Genomic DNA, 25,846 nt, shown 5'->3' with positions numbered 1-25,846 from the left:
CCTTTCTTCATCATCACTATTATCGTTATTATCATCGTAGTCATCATCATCATTATCACCATCGTCGTTATCATTATCATCGCCATCATCATCATTATCACCATCATCGTCGTTATCATCATCATCGTTACCATTATCATCAACATCGTCATTATCATCATCACCATCAATTTCATCACCATTATCATCCACATCATCATCATCGTTATTATCACCACCACCATTTGTCAACATGATCATCATCATTAACATGATAATGGTTTGATTTGCATGCACCTCTCCATGTGAAACACGCTAAGTTGTGCCGTATAACAATAATAATAATAATAACAATAATATGGATAATAATAAAAAGAAAAAGATAGCTCCCTGACTTTAACTCTCTCCATACGAACGGCGAAAGAGACGACGTTAACAGCGTTTCACCCCAGTTACCATCATCAAAATATTGCAAGCGGGAAGGCTCTTATACTGAAGAGGTGAATGTTGACAAAGAATACCACAATTCTGACGACGGAAGCTAAAGGTTGGGTCATTCAGACACCCACTGGACATCCGAGGGGTCTGTGTAGAGGAGAAGAGAGGACTGGACTGGCCGTACTGAGTGAGTTAAGAGACTACAATGGAATCTTCACCGTGTTTCAGGTTCTCATGTTTCCATGACTTCTCCCTGCGCAAGGAGGTGGAGATAATCCGCAGTGAAAATCAATCAGGACAACCGTAAGACAGCAGGAGTTATCGGATCGTTCGTGGATCTCCAAAGTTCAACACGAGTTGTTGTTGGTTTTGTGTGTGTGTTTGTGTGTGTGTGTGTGTGGGGGGGGGGGTGTTTGTTGTTTTTTCTTCTTCTTCATCTTTTCTTCTTCTTTTTTTTCTTTCTTTTTTTTCTTCGTTTGGGCGATATCTTAACCACAACAACTACTACTACTACTACAACTGCTAATGATAGTTGAAGAGAGAGGGTGTGTGTGCGTGTGTGACATTTGTGTGCGTGTGTGAGAGAGAGAGTGTGTGTGTGTGCTGTGAGGGTGAAACTGGCATCCAGTCACTGTTAGATTCATGAAGAATTCTGAAACCTTTCAGAAAAGTCGTTGACAAAGACTGCAACATGCAATCGATAAGGAAATATCCTATAACTTTGATGTGGTGGTGGTGGTGGTTGTTGGGCTTGTTTGTTTTTTGTTGTTGTTATTGTTTGGGTAGGGGGGGGGGTGTTTTTTGTGGTTTGTTTTTTTGGTGGGGGTTGGGGGGGGGGGGGTGACACACACGCGCGCGCATTCCCACACTCTCTATTACCCAGACAAGAGAGTGCGTAAGGGGAACGAGGGCATTGGTCAAAGCTGATGTTTTCACTGAATTTCAGTGAGTGAACTCAAGTTGTTTGTAGTCGAGAGTGCGATTAAACTGAATTGTAAAATCTTATTGCTATTGCTAATGACAGTTGAAGTGTGTATGCGTGTGTGTGTGTTTGTGTGTGTGTGCGTGCGTGCGTATGTGTCTGTATGTGTGAACGTGCACGGTAATTTCCCAACAATAAGGGACACGACCCGTCACTGATTAAAAAAAACAACAACAACAAAAAACAACAACAGACAAATGATAGAAATATGTGTAGATTTTATTTTTGGAAGTACATGAACACAGAAAAAAACACATACAATACATCAAAGATGTGAATAACATAGCAACAAGATGTTACCTCAAACACTGACCCCACCCCCCTCCGCCCCTCCCCCACTTCCCAGCTTTGTAACCATTGGTTTGTCAACGAAGGAACGCGCAAACATTCTGTTATAATCATTGCGTGTTTACTTTGGGGTTACACTACAATTTTTGTGAAGGACTATGACTCTCAAACTAGGAGGCAAAATTGCACTGGTTCTTAGTGCTGCAGCCTTGGGGGCTAGCTGGCTCTTTGGGAACCATCCCAACGCCGACTGTCCTCAAACCCTCTTGGCCGAGAGAGTGGGGATGTAACCTGGGCAAGACACTCTCCACTATAATCAAAATTCTAGCCCAAATAGTCGGAACAGCAGTTGCCTCCTCTGATGGTCATAGTCGGACACGACTGACTATCATATATACACTACAATTTCCAAAGCATATTCTAATGCAAGCCATAGACAGAACCAGGACCGCTGCCGGACAATCAGACTGAAGAAGAAACAGAAGACAAAGAGCGGGACTGCGATGATGAATGTCTATACATCAGAAAGTATCAGAAAAAGGACAAAACCTACAATGATCAATGTCTGTACGTAAGAAACAGGAAGCAGTGGGAAAAGGACATTGGTTGGTCAATGTCTGTACCTCAGAAACAGACAGAAAGTATCAGAAAAAGAACAAGACCTACAATGATCAATGTCTGTACGTAAGAAACAGACAGAAAACAGTGGGAAAAGGACACAGGTTGGTCAATGTCTGTAAACCAGAAACAGACAGAAAGAAACAGAAAAAGGACAAAACCTACAATGATCAATGTCTGTACGTAAGAAACAGACAGATGGTGAATGTAAGTTGGTCAATGTCTGTAAACCAGAAACAGACAGAAAGTATCAGAAAAAGGACAAGACCTACAATGATCAATGTCTGTACGTAAGAAACAGACAGAAAGCAGTGGAAAAAGACATAGACTGGTCAATGTCTGTACGTCAGAAACAGAAAGAAACAGAAAAAGGACAAAACCTACAATGGTTAATGTCTGTACGTCAGAAACAGACAGAAGGTGAATGTAAGTTGGTCAATGTCTGTACACAAGAAACAGGAACCAGGAAAAGAAACAAGACCTACAATGGTCAATCCCTGTACAAACTGAACAACATCCCCTCCTCCTCTTCAACACCAATAACTATCAAGCCACAAATGCTGTCCACGAGTTATCAGAGTCCCTTGCTGTTGGCAGGGCAGTGGGGGGGGGGGGGGTGAGGGTGGTTGGAGACCTCAGGCATCACCCACGGAAGGATCGCTGACACGGCCCATGAACAGGTTCAGCCTGGCCTTCTTGTCTCTCAGCACCACCAGGAACGGGTGGTCCACCCGGAACTGAGGGGGTAGGGACACAGCCACGATGCCGACAGAGGTCACTGCGGCAGCGGTCGCTCCCTTTTCGTCCACCTGGCGACAAGAACACAGACACCAGGTGTTTGACTCACCTGAAACTGACTGACTGACTGCCTGCATGAAAAAAACTGCAGTGTGCGTCTTCAAGAAACCGTTAAGAGGACGCAGGAACAAGGTGTCGGCTTGAAAATTGATGACTGCGTCAAACTGCTCTGTGAAATTGTTGTGAGAACACACAGACACCAGGTGTTTGACTCACCTGAAACTGACTGACTGACTGTCTGCATGAAAAAAACTGCAGTGTGCGTCTTCAAGAAACCGTTAAGAGGACGCAGGAACAAGGTGTCGGCTTGAAAATTGATGACTGCGTCAAACTGCTCTGTGACTTGAGAAATTGTTATGAGAACAAACAGAAACCAGGTGTTCGACTCACCTGAAACTAACTGACAGACTGACTGCACGGAAAACTGCCGTGTGTGTGCGCGTCTTCACGAAATCGTTAAAGAGAACTACACACAGAAGACAAAGTGTGTTATTTTGACCTTGCACTGACGGGCTTCCTTCACGAAAAACTGCTGTGTGTCCTCAAGAAACCGTTAACAGAACAACACACAGACACCAGGTGTGTGACTGGCGCCTTCAACTGACGGACTTGCAGCAAAATCTATTGTGTATGTCTTCAAGAAATCGTTGAGAGAACAACACACAGAAACCAGGTGTATGACTCACCTGAAAATGACTGACTGCACTAAAACTTGCTTTGTGCGTCTACAATAAATCGTTATGAGAACGCTGAAACCAGGTGTATGACTCACCTGAAAATGACAGACTGCACTAAAACTTGCTTTGTGCGTCTTCAAGAAATCGTTAAGAGAACAACACACAGAAACCAGGTGTGTGATTGTCGCTTTTAAAAACCCTTTACTGCCAGGGAAATAAACAGTAGGAAGAGGCGTTTCGAGTCATTAATCAATATGTATTGTATTTGTATTTCTCTTTTTATCACAACAGATTTCTCTGTGTGAAATTCAGGCTGCTCTCCCAAGGGACAGCGCGTCGCTACACTACAGCGCCACCCATTTTTTTGCATTTTTTTTTTCCTGCGTACAGTTTTATTTGTTTTTCCTATCGAAGTGGCTTTTTCGACAGAATTTTGCCAGGAACAACCCTTTTGTTGCCGTGGGTTCTTTTAAGTGCGATAAGTGCATGCTGCACACGGGACCTCGGTTTATCGTCTCATCCGAATGACTAGCGTCCAGACAACCACTCATGGTCTAGTGGAGGGGGAGAAAATATCTGCGGCTGAGCCGTGATTCGAACCAGCGCGCTTAGATTCTCTCGCTTCCTAGGCGGACGCGTTACCTCTAGGCCATCACTCTACTCTATCCATATATCCAGAACAATCAGCCGAAAACTGAGAAAACGGGCTCTGGAGATAAACTACTCCAGATGAAATGTGTGAATTTTCAGCCTCCCAGAGTTATTTCCCTTCTTTTGATGATGTCACCAGTGACGTCACTATGGACGTAAGTGTCACGTCCTAAAGCAGTATTAACCTGACGAGCTGCACGAAAACCTGCTGTGTGCGTCTTCAAGAAATCGTTAAGAGAACATAGGAACAAGGTGTTAGCTTGAAAATGATGACAGCACCAAACTGCTCTTTGACTGAGAAATTGTTAAGAGAACGCACAAAAAGCAGGTGTATGACTGTGACCTAAGACTGGCTGCCTGCACACATACACACACAAAAAACCTGCCGTGTGCATCTTCCAAGAAATCGTTTAGAGAAACGACACAGAAGTCATGTGTGAGTCTGTCGCCTTAAACTGACGGACTGCACGAAAAACTGCTGTGCGCGTCTTCAAGAAATCGTCAAGAGAACACAGGAACAAGGTGTTAGCTTGAAAATGATGACTGCACCAAACTGCTCTGTGACTCTGAGAAATCGTTGTGAGAACACACGAAAACCATGTGTGTGTGTGACTGTGACCTAAGACTGACTGCCTGCACACACACAAAAATCTGCCGTGAGAAATCGTTACGAGAACAACATACAGAAACCAAGTGTGTGAGTGTGACCTTAGACTGACTGACTGCACGAAAAACGTGAGCGTCTTCAAGAAATGATTGCCCCGAAGCATGTATATCCACTGAAGTTCAAAGGTTTTCTGACGTTGATTTATTTCGAGGTTTCATCGAGAATGGTGTTCAGGTCCCATGAAGTCATCTGACGTGGAGTCATTACGGTTTCATGACGTTGATCGGGGTTATACCAAAGCATAGAGGTATCCGCTGAAATTTAAAGGTCTTCTGACGTTGAACTATCACGGTTTGCATAAGAAATGTGGTCAGGATTGTCCCAGAGTTTGTGCCCACTGAAAATCAAAACTTCTCTGACGTTGATTCATTACGGTTTAATTACATGATGTGTTCAGGACTGTCCAAAAGCTTGTATCCACTGAAAAACAAAACTCCTCTGGCGTTAATTCATTAGAGTTTGATCATATAATGTGTTCAGGGCTGTCCCAAAGCTTGTTTCCGCTGAAATCCAAAGGTCCACTAACGCTGGCTCATCATGGTTTCCTCACGAGAGGTGCACAGGACGACTCAGCCACTGAAGTTCAAAAGACTTCTGACGCTGAGTCACCACTGGTCGGACACAACACGAGTGAAAAGAAAAGACATGACTTTAACTCATTCGACCCTGGAGCCCGAGCATTGTTAAGGCGTCAATTATTCGTTGCATCAAAGCGGTCTCCATATTCCTACTCACGCAACATGAGCACAATACCTGTGATCAATATTTGTAGTGGTTATATGACACCAAATGTGATTAATATCTGTATTAGTTACATGAAATATGTAACATTTTCGTGTGCCCTCACGGTGTTTCCTGAAATAAACACGTCTTGTCTTGTCCTGTCCTGCATGAACTGCAAGCAAAGGGAACTAACTTCTACGGTACTTCCGGCTTCGTCAACACGTATCAATTCGAAGGGGAAAAAAAAAAAAAAAAAAAACCGGTCAATTTCAGTATACTTTTCAAATTTTTTACCGCATCATAATGGCACGGAAGGCTGCTGATATTATAAACTATATAAGTATCCATATCATTCATCATCATTCATAAACTCCGAAGGGTTGAGTGGATTAATTAAGCTAGCCCCTCCCACCCACCCCCACACCCCAAGCCCACCACCACCACCACCACCCCCCACCTTCCCCTGTCCACAGTCGGCCTGTGCGAGTGTCCCAGGACCCCCCCAGGAACCCTCAGGCTTCACCCTTGGGTGGAAGGATCGTTGACACGGCCCATGAACAGGTTCAGCCTGGCCTTCTTGTCTCTCAGCACCACCAGGAACGGGTGGTCCACCCGGAACTGAGGGGGTAGGGACAGGGCCACGATACCCACTGACGTCACCGCGGCGGCGGTTGCCCCCTTTTCGTCCACCTGGGGGAAGACAGGAAGATAGAGGGGGTGTTCTTCAAAATGAAAATACCTTTCAGCGCCAAAGTCGCATGTATGTACCAGCTAAGTAGAGGACGCATTTTTCGTCCACCTGGGAGGAAGAAGACAAAGGCTGTGCTCTTTAAAATAAACCCCTTTCAGCGCCAAAGTCGCATTTTTGCACCAGCTAGGTAGAGGACCCATGTCACTGAAAGGCGATCATGATCACGGGTCTGTTGTTATCCACGCGTTAGGAGGAAGGTGGCAGAATGGTTAAGACGCTCAGCTGCCAATACAGAGAGTCCGTGAGGGTGTGGGTTCGAATCCCGCTCTCGCCCTTTCTCCTAAGTTTGACTGGAAAATCAAACTGAGCGTCTAGTCTTTCGGATGAGACGATAAACCGAGGTCCCGTGTGCAGCACGCACTTGGCGCACTGAAAAAGAACCCATGGCAACGAGAGTGTTGTCCTCTGGCGAAATTACGTAAAATGAAATCCACTTTCATAGGTACACAAATATGTAAGCATGCACTCAAGGCCTGACTAAGCGCGTTGGGTTATGCTGCTGGTCAGGCATCTGCTCAACAGATGTGGTGTAGCGTGTATGGATTTGTCCGAACGCAGTGACGCCTCCTTGAGAAAGTGAAACTGAAACTGAAACTGTTATCCACGAACCTACTGCTCTTGAATGTTCGGTGGTAGGATTAGGCCATGTTTTCTACACACATCGCAGGGCATGGGGAATCCCCAGCTATTCTTAGACACTATCTCTTCTGTGTTTGCAGCACAAGGGAGTTTTGCGCTCTGAATTAACTGGCGGTGAAATGGAAAATTTAACCTGCAAGGTAGTTGTGAGGGATGGGGGGTATGTTAGTTTTTTTGTTTTCTAAAAAGGCTTTTACTGGCTTTTTTGTTGTTGTTGTTGTTGTTGCTAGTTTTGAGGCGACCGTGACAGGATTGGTCAGACTGAAACGGTGTTCACCGGTGATCTGAGTTCGAGGCCCTGTTTCGGTATGGTGTTGTGTCCATGGCAAAGTCACTTTACACCGAATATATTTGTATTTGTATTTCATTTTATCACAACAGATTTCTCTGTGTGAAATTCGGGCTGCTCTCCCCAGGGAGAGCGCGGCGCTATACTACAGCACCACCCTTTTTTCTGTATTTTTTCCTGCGTGCAGTTTTATTTGTTTTTCCTTTCGATGTGGATTTTTCGACAGAATTTTGCCAGGAACAACCCTTTTGTTGCCGTGGGTTCTTTTACGTGCAAAAGGAGAGAACTGGGTCCCGCCTGACACGTACGCTGTATGATAATTCACTATCCCGGTGGTCGTAAATGGCAACTGGATATTTAACCTCAACTTTTGTTGTATTTTATTTCAAATTTTATCTTATTCTATGTGTGTCACAGTCGATGATCCTACTCCTCTCAAGCTTTCGAAACTTCTGGAGGGCTATGGACAGTCTTCTGCTTGTGTACATTGTCGTCCGATTTTGAAAACTGAGAACAAGGGGAGTAACTAGAGAGAATGTCCATGTTGTGTGAAGTCGCCAGGAGGCCTCGCCCATCCGCACCCCGCCTCGTCATTCATCGTGTACCACCCTCACTCAACCAAACCATCCACAACCCCACATATCGCAACCCCACCCAACAAACGGACACCCACCACCATCAAACAACCACCACATAATACCCCACCCACCCCAACCCCACCCAACAAACGGACACCCACCACCATCAAACAACCACCCACAACCCCACCCAACAAACAGAAAACCACCATCACCATCAAACAACCACCCACAACCACAACCACCCACAACCCCACCTACCCCAACCCCACCCAACAAACGGAAAACCACCAACCACCCAAACAACCACCCACAACCCACCCCAACCCCATTGCACCCAACGAACACCACCACCACCACCACCACCGCCCTTTACCTCAAGAACAGCCTCGTGCATGACATCTGCCACCTTCAGCCTGTCGGGAGACATGCGGGAGAGGTCTGCAGAGTCTGAGAACAGCCTGCTCAGGCCCATGGCCCGCAGGGTCTCCTTCACCGAGGTCTTCATCCTCAGGGTGAACCGGGGGATCTGGATCTGGAAGCGCGATGCCTGGGGCATGCTGCTCATGGCGTCCTCCAGAACCTGTTTGTGGGTTGGGATTGAAAAAATACATGTATCATTATTTTGTGTTTAAAAAAACCACAAGAAAATACCAATACACACAACAGACACAGACTCACACACAGACCCCCCCCCTCCCATACACACACACAACCTCCCCCCCACGCCCATCCCCCACCCCTCACACACACACGCGCGCGCGCGCAACCACCCACCACACCAACCCATCCCATCCCCCCCCCCCCCCCCCACACACACACACACACACCGACCTGAGAATCGAGATGGAACTCCAAGTTGGGCAGACAGCTCCCTTCGCCGCCCCCCCCCCAGCCCCCCCCCCACCACACACACACACCTCACACACACACACACACACACACACCGACCTGAGAATCGAGATGGAACTCCAAGTTGGGCAGACAGCTCCCTTCGCCGCCCCCCCCCCCCAGCCCCCCCCCACCACACACACACACCTCACACACACACACACACACCGACCTGAGAATCGAGATGGAACTCCAAGTTGGGCAGACAGCTCCCTTCGCCAACCCCCCCCACCCCCCCCCACCCCCACCACACACACACACACCTCACACACACACACACACACACACACCTCACACACACACACACACCGACCTGAGAATCGAGACGGGACTCCAGGTTGGGCAGACAGCTCCCTTCGCACCCCCCCCCCCTCCCCTTCCCCCCCCCCCCCCCCCCACACACACAGACACACACATCCACACACACGCACGCACACACACACACACACACCGACCTGAGAATCTAGGCGGGACTCCAGGTTGGGTAACCACCTCCCTCCAACCCCCCCCACACACACACACACACCCTCTCCCCCCGCGCCCCCCCCCCCCCCCTCGCCCCCCCCCCCCCCCCCCTCTTCCCACACACACACACACACTGACCTGGGAATCGAGGCGGGACTCCAGGCTGGGCAGACACCTCCCCCCCCTCCCCACACACACACACACACACACCCACACCCACACACACCGACCTGGGAATCGAGGCGGGACTCCAGGTTGGGCAGCCCATTGACGTCGTCAGGCAGGAGGACGAAGAGGGAGAACCTGTCGTCAGTCCCGAAGGGGAGCTCCAACACCATCGTCCTCAGCCCCGGCTCCAGGGCCTTCACCGAGTAGGCCCCGTCACGTGACATCATGGGCACGCGCACCACGCGCCCGGACCCCGTGGTGAAGTCCTGATCGCGCGTGGACCGCTCGTCGAAGATCTCCTTCCATGTACCCTGGGGGACGGACGGACACGGCAGTGCAATTCAGTTTCAGTTTCAGTTTCAGTAGCGTCAAGGAGGCGTCACTGCGTTCGGACAAATCCATACACGCTACACCACATCTGCCAAGCAGATGCCTGACCAGCAGCGTAACCCAACGCGCTTAGTCAGGCCTTGAGAAAAAAAAATAATAATAAAATAAAAGAGACCAAAATGATGATTTTTTTTATGATTGGATTTTTGATGGATTTTGATTCTTGAACATCTCTTCTATCATATGCATAAGGTTTTTACCCACTGTAAAGATGTCTTTAGCAATGAAAAAAACTGCCGATAAAGTTTGCTTGCTGAATCACGAAAGTGTTTATTTTGTTCAATTTTGACGCGAGTCGTCAAGTTTCTGGCCTTGACAACATACCTTGGACTTGCTCAATGATGAGTAAACCTAGAACCATGAGACTTTGCATGATTGTTTTATGACATGTTATTGAAGTTTTGTCACGAGTACGTATGAAAATGTTCTCTGAGTTTTAATTCATAGCAGTTCCAATCTTTTTACCCATTGTAAATTTTGAGGATTTCGCAAATACCCAAAATTTCAAAACTTCACAAAAAGTACAATAATTGAAGAATCAACACAATCTCACGTGAACATGAAGATAATGTCATTGTGTATCAAGTCCATATTATAAAAAGTGTCTGCATGCACCACATGGACCACAAACCGGATTTCTTTGATACATCGTTTGTTGGCCATTTTGATTTGTTTCCATAGCAACGGGTATTCACAGAAATCTTTTTTTTAATAAAAAGGAAGAAAATAAAAATCAAAACAGAAATCATCGTTCCAAAATAATTGGGGTTTTTTCACTTTCAGTTTCAAGGTGGCGTCAAATCGTGCGGGCTGGTCCATATACGCTACACCACATCTGCTTCGGTGAATTCAATGAAAAGCAAAGGAAGGAAGATGACCCTTGTAGTCGGCAAGGCTCCAAGCACCATAATTTTGATTTGAAAGGAAGACAGAAACAGCCACTGGCACAAGGGAAAAGACAGTAAAATAAAATATAATATATAAATAAATATATAATAATAAAATATAAACAAGAGAGGCAAAGCCTTCAAGACTCACTTGTGATAAATTAAGTCCCTACAGAGTAATTTCCCTTTTTTACTATCTGCACCAAAACGTTTGCAAAATAAATAAAAATTCCATGCTTAGCAAAAGAAGTTCCTGTTTGAACAAAAAATGATAATAATGACTCCTCTTGTTGTTGTGTCAGAATAAGAGGTCAAAGTGCCAAGTTTAGAGAATACAAAAAATATAAATATAACAGTAAATGCAGTTTGCATATAATTAGGCTTCTATTTTTTTGTGTGTGCACATTCCAGAGGTGCAATATTGTTGTAAACAAGATGACTGGAAAGAACTGAATTTTTCCTATTTTTATGCCAAATTTGGTGTTAACTGACAAAGTATTTGCAGAGAAAATGTCAATGTTAAAGTTTACCACGGACACACACACACACACACACACACACAGACAACCAAACACCGGGTTAAAACATAGACTCACTTTGTAAGAAAGAGAAAACAATAGACAGCCCAAAGAAAGACAACCCCTCCTCACCTGGAAGTAGATGGCGTTGAGAAGCAGCAGCATCATATCCGGGGTGATGTCCCCTGGGCTGAGGAAGTCGCGGATTTTGCCCCCTGTCTGCCGGTAGACCCAGTCGTTGATCGGGGTCTCGGGTTCGGGTCTCCGAAACCGTTCCGGGTAGGCTCCGTACAGACGGCGCATGTGCCGCAGGAAACTGGTGGGTACGGGTGGGAATCGGGTACGGGTGGGAATCGGGTAGAAACATAGATTATTACTACATTATCCCTGACTATCAGAGGGAAGATAACTACTTAGTTATCTCTGTTTATCAGAGAGAAGTTAGTCTGTGGTGTAAGCAAATACACTGCGAAAATCACAGAATTACAGGCATGCACAATATATACATAAAAGACCTATTAATGACACAGGCTACTTTATTATTTTCTACTTATCAGAGAGAAGTTAGTCTGTGGTGAGAAGAAATGCGTTGACGAGAATTACAGGTATGCACAATTTATGCATAAAAGACATATCAATAACACAGACTACTTTATCATTCCTGCTTATCAGAGAGTAGTCTGTGGTGTAAGCAAATACAGTGGCGAAAACCACAGGTATGCACAATTTATGCATAAAAGACCTATTAATAACACAGACTACTTTATTATTTCTGCTTATCAGAGAGAAGTTGGTCTGTGGTGTGAAGAAATACACTGGCGAGAAATACAGGTGTGCACTATGTATACACAAAAGACATATAAATGCTTAAAATGTCACCTTGAAGTGAACCGTACACGCAACAGTCATACCTGTGCAATGATAAGTTATTCTGTGATGTCATAAAGAACACAGACACAGAAAGTCCATACGAGCAAACAAATACCAAAAAATCCTTTTTTGTCCCCCATCCCCCTCCTCGAAGGACAGTGTTATTTTCGCTTTCAGTGTGCAAAGTTTTACTGGAAAGAGACAGGTACAGTCCCTCATCGGTTGGTCACAGAGACCTGTTGAGCGTCAGAACAGAGCACGCGCGCGCACACACACACACACACACACACACACACAAATCCACCTCCACCCTACCCACGCCCCCACACACAAATCCCGTGCCCTCCCACCCTAACCCCCCAACCACCACCCCCCCCCCACCCTCACACACACACACACCCCCCACACCCCCTCCTACACACACACACACACACCACCACCACCACCACCACCACCCAACACACACACACACACTCTCTCCCCCCCCCCCTCCCTTCTCCCCCCCCCCCCCCCACACACACACCTCCGCACGCCTGTTTCCCCTCACCTGCTGGTCAGAGAGGCCCGCTGGTCGTCGTAATAGAGGGCGTTGGCCATGCGGAGGGTGACGTTGGTGGTGGGGGAGGGTCGGGGGAAGGAGTGTATGACTGCTCTCAGCGCTCGGTGGATCCCCTGGCGAGGTCTCTGGGCCAGCACCGTCTGTCATCACGTGCACCACCACCACCACCACCACCACGCGGGGTTTTTTGATTGGTTGGTTTTTTGGGTGTTTTTTTTTTTTTTTTTTTTTTTTTTATTGATTGATTGATGGATGGGATGGTTGGTGGATTGGTTGGCTGGTTGGTTGGTGAATGAGGTGGATGGGTTTATTGATTCAGTTCATGTGGATACTTGGATGTGTAGAATTGATTGACTGATTGAGTGAGTGAGTGAGTGAGTGAGTGAGTGAGTGAGTATGATCGATTGATTGATTGATTAATAGAGTGAGTGAGTGACTGGTTAGTGAATGGATGGATGGGTTTATTGATTCAGTTCATGTGGATACTTTGATATGTGAGTTTGACTGATTGATTGATTGAGTGAGTTCATGTGGATACTTGGATGTGTAGAACTGATTGATTGATTGAGTGAGTGAGTCAGTGAGTGAGTGAGTGAGTGAGTATGACTGATTGATTAATAGAGTGAGTGAGTGACTGGTTAGTGAATGGATGGATGGGTTTATTGATTCAGTTCATGTGGATACTTTGATATGTGAGTTTGACTGATTGATTGAGTGAGTGAGTTCATGTGGATACTTGGATGTGTAGAATTGATTGATTGAGTGAGTGAGTGAGTGAGTGAGTGAGTGAGTGAGTGAGTGAGTGAGTGAGTATGATCGATTGATTGATTGATTAATAGAGTGAGTGAGTGACTGGTTAGTGAATGGATGGATGGGTTTATTGATTCAGTTCATGTGGATACTTTGATATGTGAGTTTGACTGACTGATTGATTGAGTGAGTTCATGTGGATACTTGGATGTGTAGAACTGATTGATTGATTGATTGATTGGGTGAGTGAGTGAGTGAGTATGATTGATTGATTGAGTGAGTGAGTGAGTGAGTGAGTGAGTGAGTGAGTGATGTGGATACTTGGATGTGTGGAACTAGTGATTGACTGGTTCCTTCATTCATTCATTCATGTTGATACTTGAATATGTGGAACTGGTTGACTGATTCATTTATTCATTCTTGTGGATACATCGATAAACGTGGAATGGATGGATTGATGGATGGATTGATTGACTGATTGATCGTTCATGTTTTTCATTGAATACTTGGATGTGTGGAACTGATTGAGAGAGAGGGGGGAGAGAAGGAGAGAGAGGGGGGAGAGAAGGAGAGAGAGAAGAGGAAGAGAGAGAGGGGGGGAGACAGAGGGAGAGTGAGGGTTTTTTTTCAAATTCAGAAAATGTTTTCAAAGTTAAACGCATGTGTTGTGTTGTGTTGTATTTTAAACTGTTTTTTATTGTACTTTCTCTGTGTCGAAAAACTTTTAATTCAACATCAAAAGTACACAATGAACAGGGGAATTTGTTTTTCTGTAGTCAGCTTTATACATCGCGGTAGAAATAAATCCTACATTCAACATAAAAGAGTGATGGTGGGGATATGAAAAAAAAAAGTAAAAAAAAAATTTAAACAAATATTTTTTTTTAAAGCAATGTCCGTACACGAGACACGAACCCTTCGACACTCGCATTCCTGTCGGGCGCACTGGCCACAAGGCCACTGATCCGCATGTAAGTGAAGTGCACGCATGTACATAATGTCTGAATGGTCCCTCCCGCATGACCTCCGTGGAAGTGTGAGTAAAGGGAGTGAATTTACCTTACAAGGTGTGCAAGTGACAACAGGTTGTCGTTTGGTATTTCAACACCCCCCGGGCCCCCTCCCCACCCCCTCCACACACACACACACACACACACCACCACCACCACCACCACCACCTACTCAGGGATTTGCTTTGAAATTGTCCACTTGACCTTAGGCAAAACGTGAGCAAAATGAGGTGAATTTACAATTCCGGGTGTGCGAGTGCGACAGGTTGTTGTAGCTATTTCGATCCTCCTCACCCCCCCACCCTCACGCCACCCGAACACACTCACCCCACCCCCCACACACACTCACACGTGCACATATGCACGCGCCGCAAGCAGAGGGAGTGAATTTATATTTCAGGTTGTGCATGTTCAACAGGTTGTTGGTATCGCTATTTGTATCCTCCTCACACACACACACACACACACACACACACACACACCGCAGGTAAAAGGGAGTTAATTTACTTTTTCAAGGAGTGCGCAAGTGCAACAGGTTGTTGGTATCGCTATTTCGATCACATTCCAGCCCTCAACTCCCACCCCCCACACTCCATTCCCCATCCCCCACACATATACACACATCCCATCCTGTCAACTTCATTTTCGGATGGGGCGTGAACTGCGCGTGAACTGCGCAATTTTGGGTGTTGGTTTACGGACCTAGACGTGTCGGCAACGTTTGCCTGGTGTCAACATCAGCAGGACATAGTCCGTGTTACGAGTGGCACGTGCTTACGTGAATTCGTTTGGTGTCGTTCTGTTTTTAATCTACATCCGCTGCAAGTTGGGTGGGAGTCTGTGTGTGTTTGTGTGTGTTTGTGCCTCTCTCTCTCACTCACACACACACACACACACACACACACACACACACTGCCCTCACACACACACTGACCTCCCGCCGCTCTCCCCACCACACACACACACACACTGCCCTCGCACACACACACACACACACTGACCAACCCCCCCCCCCCCACACACACACACACACCTACCCACCACACCACCACCCCGACTCCCACCCCTCCCTTATCTTATTTCTACTGTATCTGTGTTTGTGTATGATTTTCGATTTATGTTCCTATCTTGTTATGTACTATCCCCGCCAATATTCCTTGTGACACTTGGTAACAAAGACATATTCTATTCTATTCTATATCTATTCTATTCTATTCTTACCCTCAGTTCAGCCTTAGTGGTCCCGTTGGTCCCCAGTAGCGTCATACTGAGGGCGGTGAAGACGCTGAACGGGGAGAAGATGACGTTGCTGTCCGCACGTGACGCCAGCTCGCGGTACAGCGAAACGCCGAATGACGTAGAGGCGCGTGCCAGCTCGGCCAATCGGAAGCGTTCTTTCTCCCGGCGCTTGAGACGTTGGTCCGTCTGGTCCGTCTGCCCGGTGCCATCTGCGTACAGTTGATATGCATGTATAATCACATCTGTCCCGTAGCTATCTGCGTACAGTTGATATACATGTATAATCACATCTGTCCGTAGCTATCTGCGTACAGTTGATATACATGTATAATTACATCTGTCCGTAGCTATCTGCGTACAGTTGATATACATGTATAATCACATCTGTCCCGTAGCTATCTGCGTACAGTTAATATAGATGTATAATCACATCTGTTCCGTAGCTATCTGCGTACAGCTGATATACATGTATAATCACATCTGTCCGTAGCTATCTGCGTACAGCTGATATACATGTATAATCACATCTGTCCCGTAGCTATCTGCGTACAGTTGATATAGATGTATAATTACATCTGTCCCGTAGCTATCTGCGTACAGTTGATATAGATGTATAATCACATCTGGCCCGTAGCTATCTGCGTACAGTTGATATAGATGTATGATCACATCTGTTCCGTAGTCATCTGCGTACAGTTGATATACATGTATAATTACATCTGTCCGTAGCTATCTGCGTACAGTTGATATACATGTATAATCACATCTGTCCCGTAGACATCTGCGTACAGTTGATATACATGTATAATCACATCTGTCCCGTAGACATCTGCGTACAGTTGATATACATGTATAATTACATCTGTCCGTAGCTATCTGCGTACAGTTGATATACATGAATAATCACATCTGTCCCGTAGACATCTGCGTACAGTTGATATACATGTATAATCACATCTGTTCCGTAGACATCTGCGTACAGTTGATATGCATGTATAATGACATCTGTTCCGTAGACATCTGCGTACAGTTGATATACATGTATAATCACATCTGTCCCGTAGCTATCTGCGTACAGTTGATATACATGTATAATCACATCTGTCCCGTAGCTATCTGCGTACAGTTGATATACATGTATAATTACATCTGTCCGTAGCTATCTGCGTACAGTTGATATACATGTATAATCACATCTGTCCCGTAGCTATCTGCGTACAGTTGATATACATGTATAATCACATCTGTCCCGTAGCTATCTGCGTACAGTTGATATACATGTATAATTACATCTGTCCGTAGCTATCTGCGTACAGTTGATATACATGTATAATCACATCTGTCCCGTAGCTATCTGCGTACAGTTGATATACATGTATAATCACATCTGTTCCGTAGTCATCTGCGTACAGTTGATATACATGTATAATCACATCTGTCCCGTAGCTATCTGCGTACAGTTGATATACATGTATAATCACATCTGTCCCGTAGCTATCTGCGTACAGTTGATACACATGTATATCTATATCTGTGCCGTACCATCTGCATGCTGTTATATGCATTGTATTTATGTAATTATATCTGTATGGTGTCATCTGTATGCAGTTATGAACATAAAATATATGATTATATATGTATGGTGCCACCAGCATAAAATTAAACATATATGTCTGTCCCGTGCTATCTGCATACAGTTATGTTTATAAGCGTCATCTGCATACAATTATACACATATATATGTACCGTGCCATATGCATTCAGTTAATACTCATGTATAATTATATCTGTCCTGTGCCATCTGCGTACAGTTAATACACATGTATAATTATATCTATCCAGTATCATCTGCATGCAGTTATACACATGATTAATTATATCTGTCCTATGCCATCTGCATGCAGTTATACGCATTATGTTCATGCAATTATGTATGTATCATTGTATGGTGTCATCTGCACACAATTATCCACATGTCTGCACCGTGCCATCTGCATTCAGTTATAAACATCACATTATATCTTTCCAATGTCATCTACATATAATTATACACACACATTTAACTATATCTGTTTCATACCATCTGCATACAGTTACACACGTATATGATTATATCTATCCTGTGCCATCTGCATACGGTATTACACATATAATCAAATCTGCCCCGTGCCATCTGATTTCAGTTATACACATACAATTACATCATTACACATATCGCTAGGCTTGACTAAGCGCGTTGGGTTACGCTGCTGGTCAGGCATCTGCTTAGCAGATGAGGTGTAGCGTCATATATGGATTTGTCCGAACGCAGTGACGGCTCCTTGAGTAACTGAACTGAACACATATAACTGTATCAATACACGCAATGACTATATCATTTGTTTTCGTTTGTTTGTGTCTTGGAACATCTGAAAGTCAACAAAATTCGCTTCAGTAAAGGTTTGAGATTAAATGTCCCACAGCAAAAATACACGCGCGCGCGCGCACACACACACACACACACACACACACACACACACACACACACACACACAGGGTAAGAGAGGGAAGGTGTGCATGTGTGTATGTGTGTGTGTGTGTGTGCACGCACGCACGCACGCACACACACACACACACACACACAGGCTTGCCTTGTATGTGCCTGGGTACTGATGTGCATACGGTATAGGTAGGCCAAATTGCGTACGGTTCATGTACTATCCCCACTTGACGAATTCTCACCACACACATTTTCACAAGTTAACTCACTCAGTACGGCCAGTCCTCTCTTCTCCTCTACACAGACCCCTCGGATGTCCAGTGGGTGTCTCAATGACCCAACCTTTAGCTTCCGTCGTCAGAATTGTGGTATTCTTTGTCAACAATCACGTCTTCAGTATAAGAGCCTTCCGCTTGCAATATTTTGATGATGGTAATTGGGGTGAAACGCTGTTAACGTCGTCTCTTTCGCCGTTTGTATGGAAAGAGTTAACGTCTGCTTCGACCTCACTCTGGTACCTTAATCCTTTCACTGCAAGTCAGTTTAGAGTACAAAATTCCCTTGTGGTATAAACACAGAAAAGATGGTGGCTAAGAATAGCTGGGGATTCCCCCTGCGATGTATAGAAAACATGGCCTATCCTACTACTGAACATTAAGAGCAGTAGGTTCATGGATAACAGACCCAATGAATGGTCACCTTTCAGTGACATGGGTCCTCAACCACGCCTGTGCATAAATGCGAGCTTGGTGGTGAAAGGGTTAATGAATATCCATCCCCAAGAACCAATCAAATACCAGCTTTCCGGATATTTCCGCGCTCGCTCTTCTGTTCGCGTACCACTGTCGACCAAGTCTACAAACGTAATCTCAAAATCCAAAAATGAAGGGAATCGAATAGTAGGACTTGAATTTTGACACAGTTTAAAACAGCTGATGTGAGAATTAAAGAAAGCGTGTTGGTGACAGATCTGAACGTCAGTTTTGACAGAAATCTTCAAAACAGTTTGCAATGACCATGACCATGACCATGATAAAGTATTTAACGGGTTTGACGGTGTGAACAAAGCATGCTTTCTTTGTACTCCAAAGGTAGACACTGCAAGAAACAGTATAGATAAAATATTTAAACGGTATTCCAGAACAAATCTCAGAAAGTTTACATTTAGTGACAGAGTAACAGATTATTGGAACAAATTAACAAAAAGTATCAAACGTGCACCTAGTATAAATACTTTTAAGAACCTCATAGATAAAAAATAAGTTATTGACAAAAACGAAATACGACTCTGATGGATAAAATGACTGAGCTAGCCAACGACCTGACCAACAATGTAAAGGAGTAAATCTGAAGGGGCATAAAAAGCCAAAAATGGCTAAGTTATATATAACAACGCCCCAAATCCTGATCATGATAATGATCCTGATCTTTTGACGTGAGTCTTTTTGCGAAGGATGCTGCAGTAACTGAGCGCTCTCAAAAGGGTGTGTTTGTGTCGGGTGTGGGGTTTGTGTTAAAATGTATGTTCGTGCGTGTGTGCGTGCATGTGTGATCAAAACCAACAAGTCTGGTGCGATGTTTCAATAACATGTGTTATGAGTTCTAGACACACTTTTGTATCCAAACCCACTGTTCGCGATAAGACTTGTTCGTTCGCATTTACCCTCAGGCACACCTGCTATTTCGACAGTTGAAAAAAAAAAAACCGTTGAAAACCAGGAAGGAGTAGACGAACTTTTCTGGGTACAACTAATCGGAGAAACCCTTAAAAAAAAAAAAACTTTCAAAAAACATAAGAGCTACATTGATTTTGACGATAGATCTAGTTGAAAACAGGAAGGGGCAGACGAACTTTTCCGGGTACAGCAAATCGGAGAAACCCTTAAAAACCCTTATTTAAAAAATATATATATATAAAATAATTTTTTTAAAAAGAAGAGCATAACTGATTTTGACGATCGTACAACATGTTATCTGTACAATACAATGCAAGCTGGTCGCTTCAACTGGATCGTTCACAATTCAAGTTAGGCCTGCCTCCCTTAAGAGCGGGCCAGTCGAGAGCCAATTGATAAACCGATTATTTTATATATATATATATGTGTGTGTGTGTGTGTGTGTGTGTGTAAAATAATAATTCTTACCGTGAAACACGACCGCCAGCACTGTCAAACACAGCAAAATTCCAGCCCACCGCATAATGTGTTCTCACAAATCTATTGCAGCCCACACAACAAAAAACAAGCTATGCAAAGCTAAACTGTTCCGACTGTTCACAGACCACACAAGCGCCACTGAACACCACCCAACAGCTTATAACGAGCTGTCGTCTGCTTCGACTCTTCTCACAGCGCGAAGTCAGCAGATCCGCAGCAATTCCCACTGACGCGCGCATGCGTCAGATTTTTTTTTTTTTTTTTTTTTTTTTTATCCAATCATGTGATCGTCTGTCTTTGATAGGTGTGTGAGTGAGTGTTGTGGTGTTTGATCGTCAACAGGCGATGTATATAAATAAATAAATAATTGAATAAATCATTGGATAAATAATGTTCACATTGTCATTGTCACATAAACGCTGACACACACCCCTTCACACCCACATCTCTGGCTCTCTCTTTCTCTCCTCTATCTCTCCCTCTCTCTCTCCCTCTCTCTCTCTCTGCCTGTCTCTCTGTCTGTGGTAGCCTGTCTCTCTGTCTATGGAGGAAGGTGGCAGAATGGTTAAGACGCTCAGCTGCCAATACAGAGAGTCCGTGAGGGTGTGGGTTCGAATCCCGCTCTCGCCCTTTCTCCTAAGTTTGACTGGAAAATCAAACTGAGCGTCTAGTCTTTCGGATGAGACGATAAACCGAGGTCCCGTGTGCAGCACGCACTTGGCGCACTGAAAAAGAACCCATGGCAACGAGAGTGTTGTCCTCTGGCGAAATTACGTAAAATGAAATCCACTTTCATAGGTACACAAATATGTAAGCATGCACTCAAGGCCTGACTAAGCGCGTTGGGTTATGCTGCTGGTCAGGCATCTGCTCAACAGATGTGGTGTAGCGTGTATGGATTTGTCCGAACGCAGTGACGCCTCCTTGAGAAAGTGAAACTGAAACTGAAACTGTGGTAGCGCAACAATAAAGAGTGATAAGAAAGTGGTAAGAATAATGAGGCTATGGCAGAGCTATGCTTGTTCCGTCTGGGTCTACTGATGACATCTAATAATGAAAGCATTATTCGGAATTTGGTATTGTATCTTTATAAAGCATTTCAGTTAAGAGAGACAGTTGTGTCTTAATTTGTTGTGTTTTATTTTCAAAGGATCTATAATTATATGGTACTTGTTTTATCCTCAGTTTCATTATAAAAGTGTGTTTTCTCCTCTTTATATGGGGGCGAAGCCTTAAATGAATAAAATATCTGAATCTGAAGTTGAATCTGAATCTGAATATCTCTCTCTGTCTCTCTCTCCACTCTCTCTCCTTCTTTCTCTCTCTCTTATTCACCTTTTTTTTCTTTTTCTTTTTTTTTTCAAGGCCTGACTAAGCGCGTTGGGTTACGCTGCTGGTCAGGCATCTGCTTGGCAGATGTGGTGTAGCGTATATGGATTTGTCCGAACGCAGTGACGCCTCCTTGAGCAATTGAAACTGAAACTGAAACTCTTTCTCTCTCTCTCTCCACTCTCTCTCCTTCTCTATCTCCTCTCTCTCTCTCTCTCTCTCACTCCCCTCCCCGCCCTCTCTCTCTCCCTCTCTCTCTCTCTCTCTCTCTCTCCCTCCCTCTCTCTCTCCCACCCTTCCCGCCCTCCCTCTCTCTCTCCTCTCTCTCCTTCTCTATCTCCTCTCTCTCTCTCTCACCCCCCCCTCCCCACCCTCTCTCTCTCCCTCTCTCTCTCTCTATCTGTCTATCACTCTCCCAACCCTCTGTCTCTCTTTCTCTCTCTCCCTCTCTCTCTCTCTCTCTCCGGCTCCAGCTCCGGCTCTGCAGGCACAAATTCATGACTAGATTTAAGCCCTTTTCATCCCAATACCGATCGACTGTCCTAAAACCCTCTTGGCCGAGAGAGTGGGGATGTAACTTGGGCAAGACACTCTCCACTGTAATCAAATTCTAGATAGTCCGCGGACAGCAGTTGCCTCCTCTGCTGTTCTGGTCACGGGTCATAGTTGGATACGACTGTCATACTACTAGCCTCCTGTCCCCCCCCCCCCCCCCTCCACCTTCCCCCCTTTTCTTTTCTCTCTCTCTCTCTCTCTCTCTCTCTCTCTCTCTCTCTATTTTTTTTTAACAAATAACCTGTTATATGGTCTTTTTACAGTAGCATAACTTATTCTGAAAATGTGTTTCTTATCAATATACATGTTATTTTATATTTTATACACATTGTGTGTGTGTGTGTACACATTGTGTGTGTGTGTGTGTGTGTGTGTGTGTGTGTCTGTGTATGCGCGCGCGCGTCTGCGTGTGTGTGTGTGTGTGTGCATGCGTGCATGCGTGCATACGTGCGCGAGTACGTGCGTGTGTTTGTGTGTGTATGTGCCTGTGTGTCTGTGTTTACTGGACTCAGTCGGCAATGGGCTGAGATATTAATGGTGTTGGGTGAGTGACGAGCCTATGGATGCACAATTGATTTCCAAAAGCCGCCCCCGAAAAGGAGTGTGGCTGCCTACATGGCGGGGTAAAAACGGTCATACACGTAAAAGCCCACTCGTGTACATACGAGTGAACGTGGGAGTTGCAGCCCACGAACGAAGAAGAAGAAGAAGAATTTCCAAATGGATGATTAAAGATGTTTGGCATTGCATTGTGTCATACATATGTGGAGTGATGGCCTAGAGGTAACGCGTCCGCCTAGGAAGCGAGAGAATCTGAGCGCGCTGGTTCGAATCACGGCTCAGCCGCGGATATTTTCTCCCCGTCCACTAGACCTTGAGTGGTGGTCTGGACGCTATAGTCATTCGGATGAAACGATAAACCGAGGTCCCGTGTGCAGCATACACTTAGCCCACGTAAAAGAACCCACGGCAACAAAAGGGTTGTTCCTGGCAAAATTATGTGGAAAAATCCACTTCGATATGAGTTTCAGTTTCAGTTTCACTTTCTCAAGGAGGCGTCACTGCGTTCGGACAAATCCATACACGCTACACCACATCTGTTGAGCAGATGCCTGACCAGCAGCATAACCCAACGCGCTTAGTCAGGCCTTGAGTGCATGCTTACATATTTGTGTACCTATGAAAGTGGATTTCATTTTACGTAATTTCGCCAGAGGACAACACTCTCGTTGCCATGGGTTCTTTTTCAGTGCGCCAAGTGCGTGCTGCACACGGGACCTCGGTTTATCGTCTCATCCGAAAGAATAGATGCTCAGTTTGATTTTCCAGTCAAACTTAGGAGAAAGGGCGAGAGCGGGATTCGAACCCACACCCTCACGGACTCTCTGTATTGGCAGCTGAGCGTCTTAACCATTCTGCCACCTTCCTCGATATGAAAAAAAATAATAGAACTGCATGCAGGAAGAAAAAAGGGGGTGGCGGTGGAGGGGGGGCGGGGGGGCTGTAGTATAGTGACGCGATCTCCCTAGGGGAGAGCAGCCCGAATTTCACTGACACAGAGAAATCTGTTGTGATAAAAAGAAATACAAATACAAATAAAAAATATTCCCACGTCAAGCGCCTGTGCTCCAGACAGTGTCATCTTGCACGAGCACACGCCCCACTATTTGTCACTCGATCTGTGTCATGTGCCACGAATTCACTGTCACTCCTCCTTGTGGGCTCACTGCTTTGTAGGTCAAGGTTGTTTCGCGCGCGCACGCGCGCGTGTGTGTGTGTGTGTGCGTGTGTGTGTTTGCTTGTTTAATTGTGTGTGTTCGCGCGCGTTTGTGCGTGTGTGTGTATGTGCGTACGTGCGTGTATATATGTGTTTGCATGTATGCATGTGTATGTGTGTGTGTGTGTTTGTGTGTGCAGCGAAACTACTAGATACAACAGCATAGATCATCTATATGAGGCCGGTAAACAAAGACGGAGAGAACGAGAAATATGGATTGGTTTGGTTTTTTTTTGTTTTGTTTTTTCGTTAACTGCGTCTGAAGTCTTCTTCTTCTTCTGCATTCACTCGTATGCACACGAGTGGGCTTTTACGTGTATGACCGTTTTTACCCCGCCATGTAGGCAGCCATACTCCGTTTTCGGGAGTGTGCATGCTGGGTATGTTCTTGTTTTCATAACCCACCGAACGCTGACATGGATTACAGGATCTTTAACGTGCGTATTTGATCTTCTGCTTGCATATACACACGAAGGGGGTCCAGGCACTAGCAGGTCTGCACATATGTTGACCTGGGATATCGTAAAAAATCTCCACCCTTTTACCCACCAGGCGCCGTCACCGTGATTCGAACCCGGGACCCTCAGATTGACAGTCCAACGCTTTAACCACTCGGCTATTGCGCCCGTCGGTCTGTAGTCTAAATTTATTGCTGTCTCCGCATTTTATCTGTGGTTTCGCACTTAGGTCGAATGTCTGATTAAATAACGTGATTGTTCTTTCTAACCTATGTTCGTTATCGTTTGATTTTATCTGACCTTTTTCCTATTGTGTGTTTGTGTGTCAGTATAATGTTCATGGTCCTGTTGAGTTGTCGTGTCACAGATGAAAGCATCTATTGCTTTAGAAACACTTGTGTACCTTGTGAATGGAGAGAGTTACCACTCTTTACTATTTGTTAATCATTTCATCTCCTGACCTCATTGTTTTGTTAATTTCCAGTTGAAAAACCACCGAGGCAAGCATGTGTTTGTTCTGTATTGTCCATGTGTTCTGTGTGGCTTATTAAGGATTAAAGAGGCTATGCCAGTCTTGAATAAAAGCTAATTTGTGTTTGCACATTTCTTCTGTCTTTGCTGCTGTATGCACATGTCAAATGATCGGTACAGGGACAGGCCCGGTGCTTCCTTTTTCGAGGAAGTGTCTGGGTTCTTTCAAATGTACCCTTTTATTTACCTGTGTGCTAGCTGAATCGGTAGCGCAAGCAGCACTGACTTTAAGTTGTGTACCTTGTGAATGGAGAGAGTTACCACTCTTTCCTATTTGATAATTATTTAATCTCCTGGCCCATTATTTGTAATTTCCTAGAGAAAAAAAAACAAACTATTTCGTTTTTCGCTTTTCAGTTGTGCATACGTAAGTCTTCAACTCTCAGCTCAACTGTATCTACAACAAATTCAAAGAATCTCTTCTTTTTTTTTCTTAATCCCCATTGCTCTGATACAGGCGTCTCACTCATAACCTTCAAACCGTATCTCCATTCCCCATTAAACAGTGTGGAATATAAAGTCATTATCTCCGCTGATGGAGTGCCGCGCTCGGTTAAAGTACAGACCATGGCCGGGACTAATATCTCATATCTATTACAGTGTCTGCAGTTAATTAACCATCTGACAACTCACTCCAACTATACCCGAACGAGACGAGTTTCTCTGTGGAAATATTGAATGCAAGAAGACGTTAAAGCGAAGTGCAAATGGCTGATGCCATCTACACCAAGGAAAT

General features: G+C 45.0%; 1 protein-coding gene and 1 long non-coding RNA gene across 5 annotated transcripts in view; both read right to left on the bottom strand.

The window, feature by feature from the left end:
* LOC143275633 (uncharacterized) overlaps window positions 1-25,846 on the bottom strand; it is a 227,194-nt gene that overhangs the window by 80,872 nt on the left and 120,476 nt on the right. The window lies entirely within an intron of this gene.
* On the bottom strand, window positions 1,603-20,663 carry LOC143275266 (ovalbumin-like). Of its 4 annotated transcripts, none has more exons than XR_013053413.1 (8): window positions 20,449-20,663; window positions 15,808-16,034; window positions 12,815-12,966; window positions 11,530-11,713; window positions 9,665-9,913; window positions 8,455-8,661; window positions 2,574-3,114; window positions 1,603-2,466 (listed from the first exon to the last, which is right to left on the bottom strand). XR_013053413.1 is itself a non-coding variant. In XM_076579243.1 (7 exons), the coding sequence occupies exons 1-7, from the start codon at window positions 20,501-20,503 to the stop codon at window positions 2,941-2,943; spliced, it is 1,248 nt and encodes a 415-aa protein (XP_076435358.1). In that variant the 5' UTR covers window positions 20,504-20,663; the 3' UTR covers window positions 1,603-2,940. The 4 variants fall into 4 exon arrangements, 2 of the variants coding, with proteins under 2 accessions (XP_076435358.1, XP_076435359.1); XR_013053414.1 differs by having other exon boundaries at window positions 2,686-3,114; XM_076579243.1 differs by having other exon boundaries at window positions 1,603-3,114.

This window comes from Babylonia areolata, chromosome 30, assembly GCF_041734735.1.
Source record: "Babylonia areolata isolate BAREFJ2019XMU chromosome 30, ASM4173473v1, whole genome shotgun sequence".
NCBI lineage: Eukaryota > Metazoa > Mollusca > Gastropoda > Neogastropoda > Buccinidae > Babylonia > Babylonia areolata.
This window is presented reverse-complemented; position numbering and strand designations above follow the sequence as displayed.

Coding starts and splice junctions, on each gene's coding strand:
- LOC143275266 (XM_076579243.1), bottom strand. CDS start 20,503: ATGCGGTGGGCTGGAATTTTGCTGTGTTTGACAGTGCTGGCGGTCGTG. Junction 16,035..20,448: donor GCTGGCGGTCGTGTTTCACG/GTAAGAATTATT, acceptor AACTGTACGCAG/ATGGCACCGGGCAGACGGAC. Junction 12,967..15,807: donor CCACTAAGGCTGAACTGAGG/GTAAGAATAGAA, acceptor ACGTGATGACAG/ACGGTGCTGGCCCAGAGACC.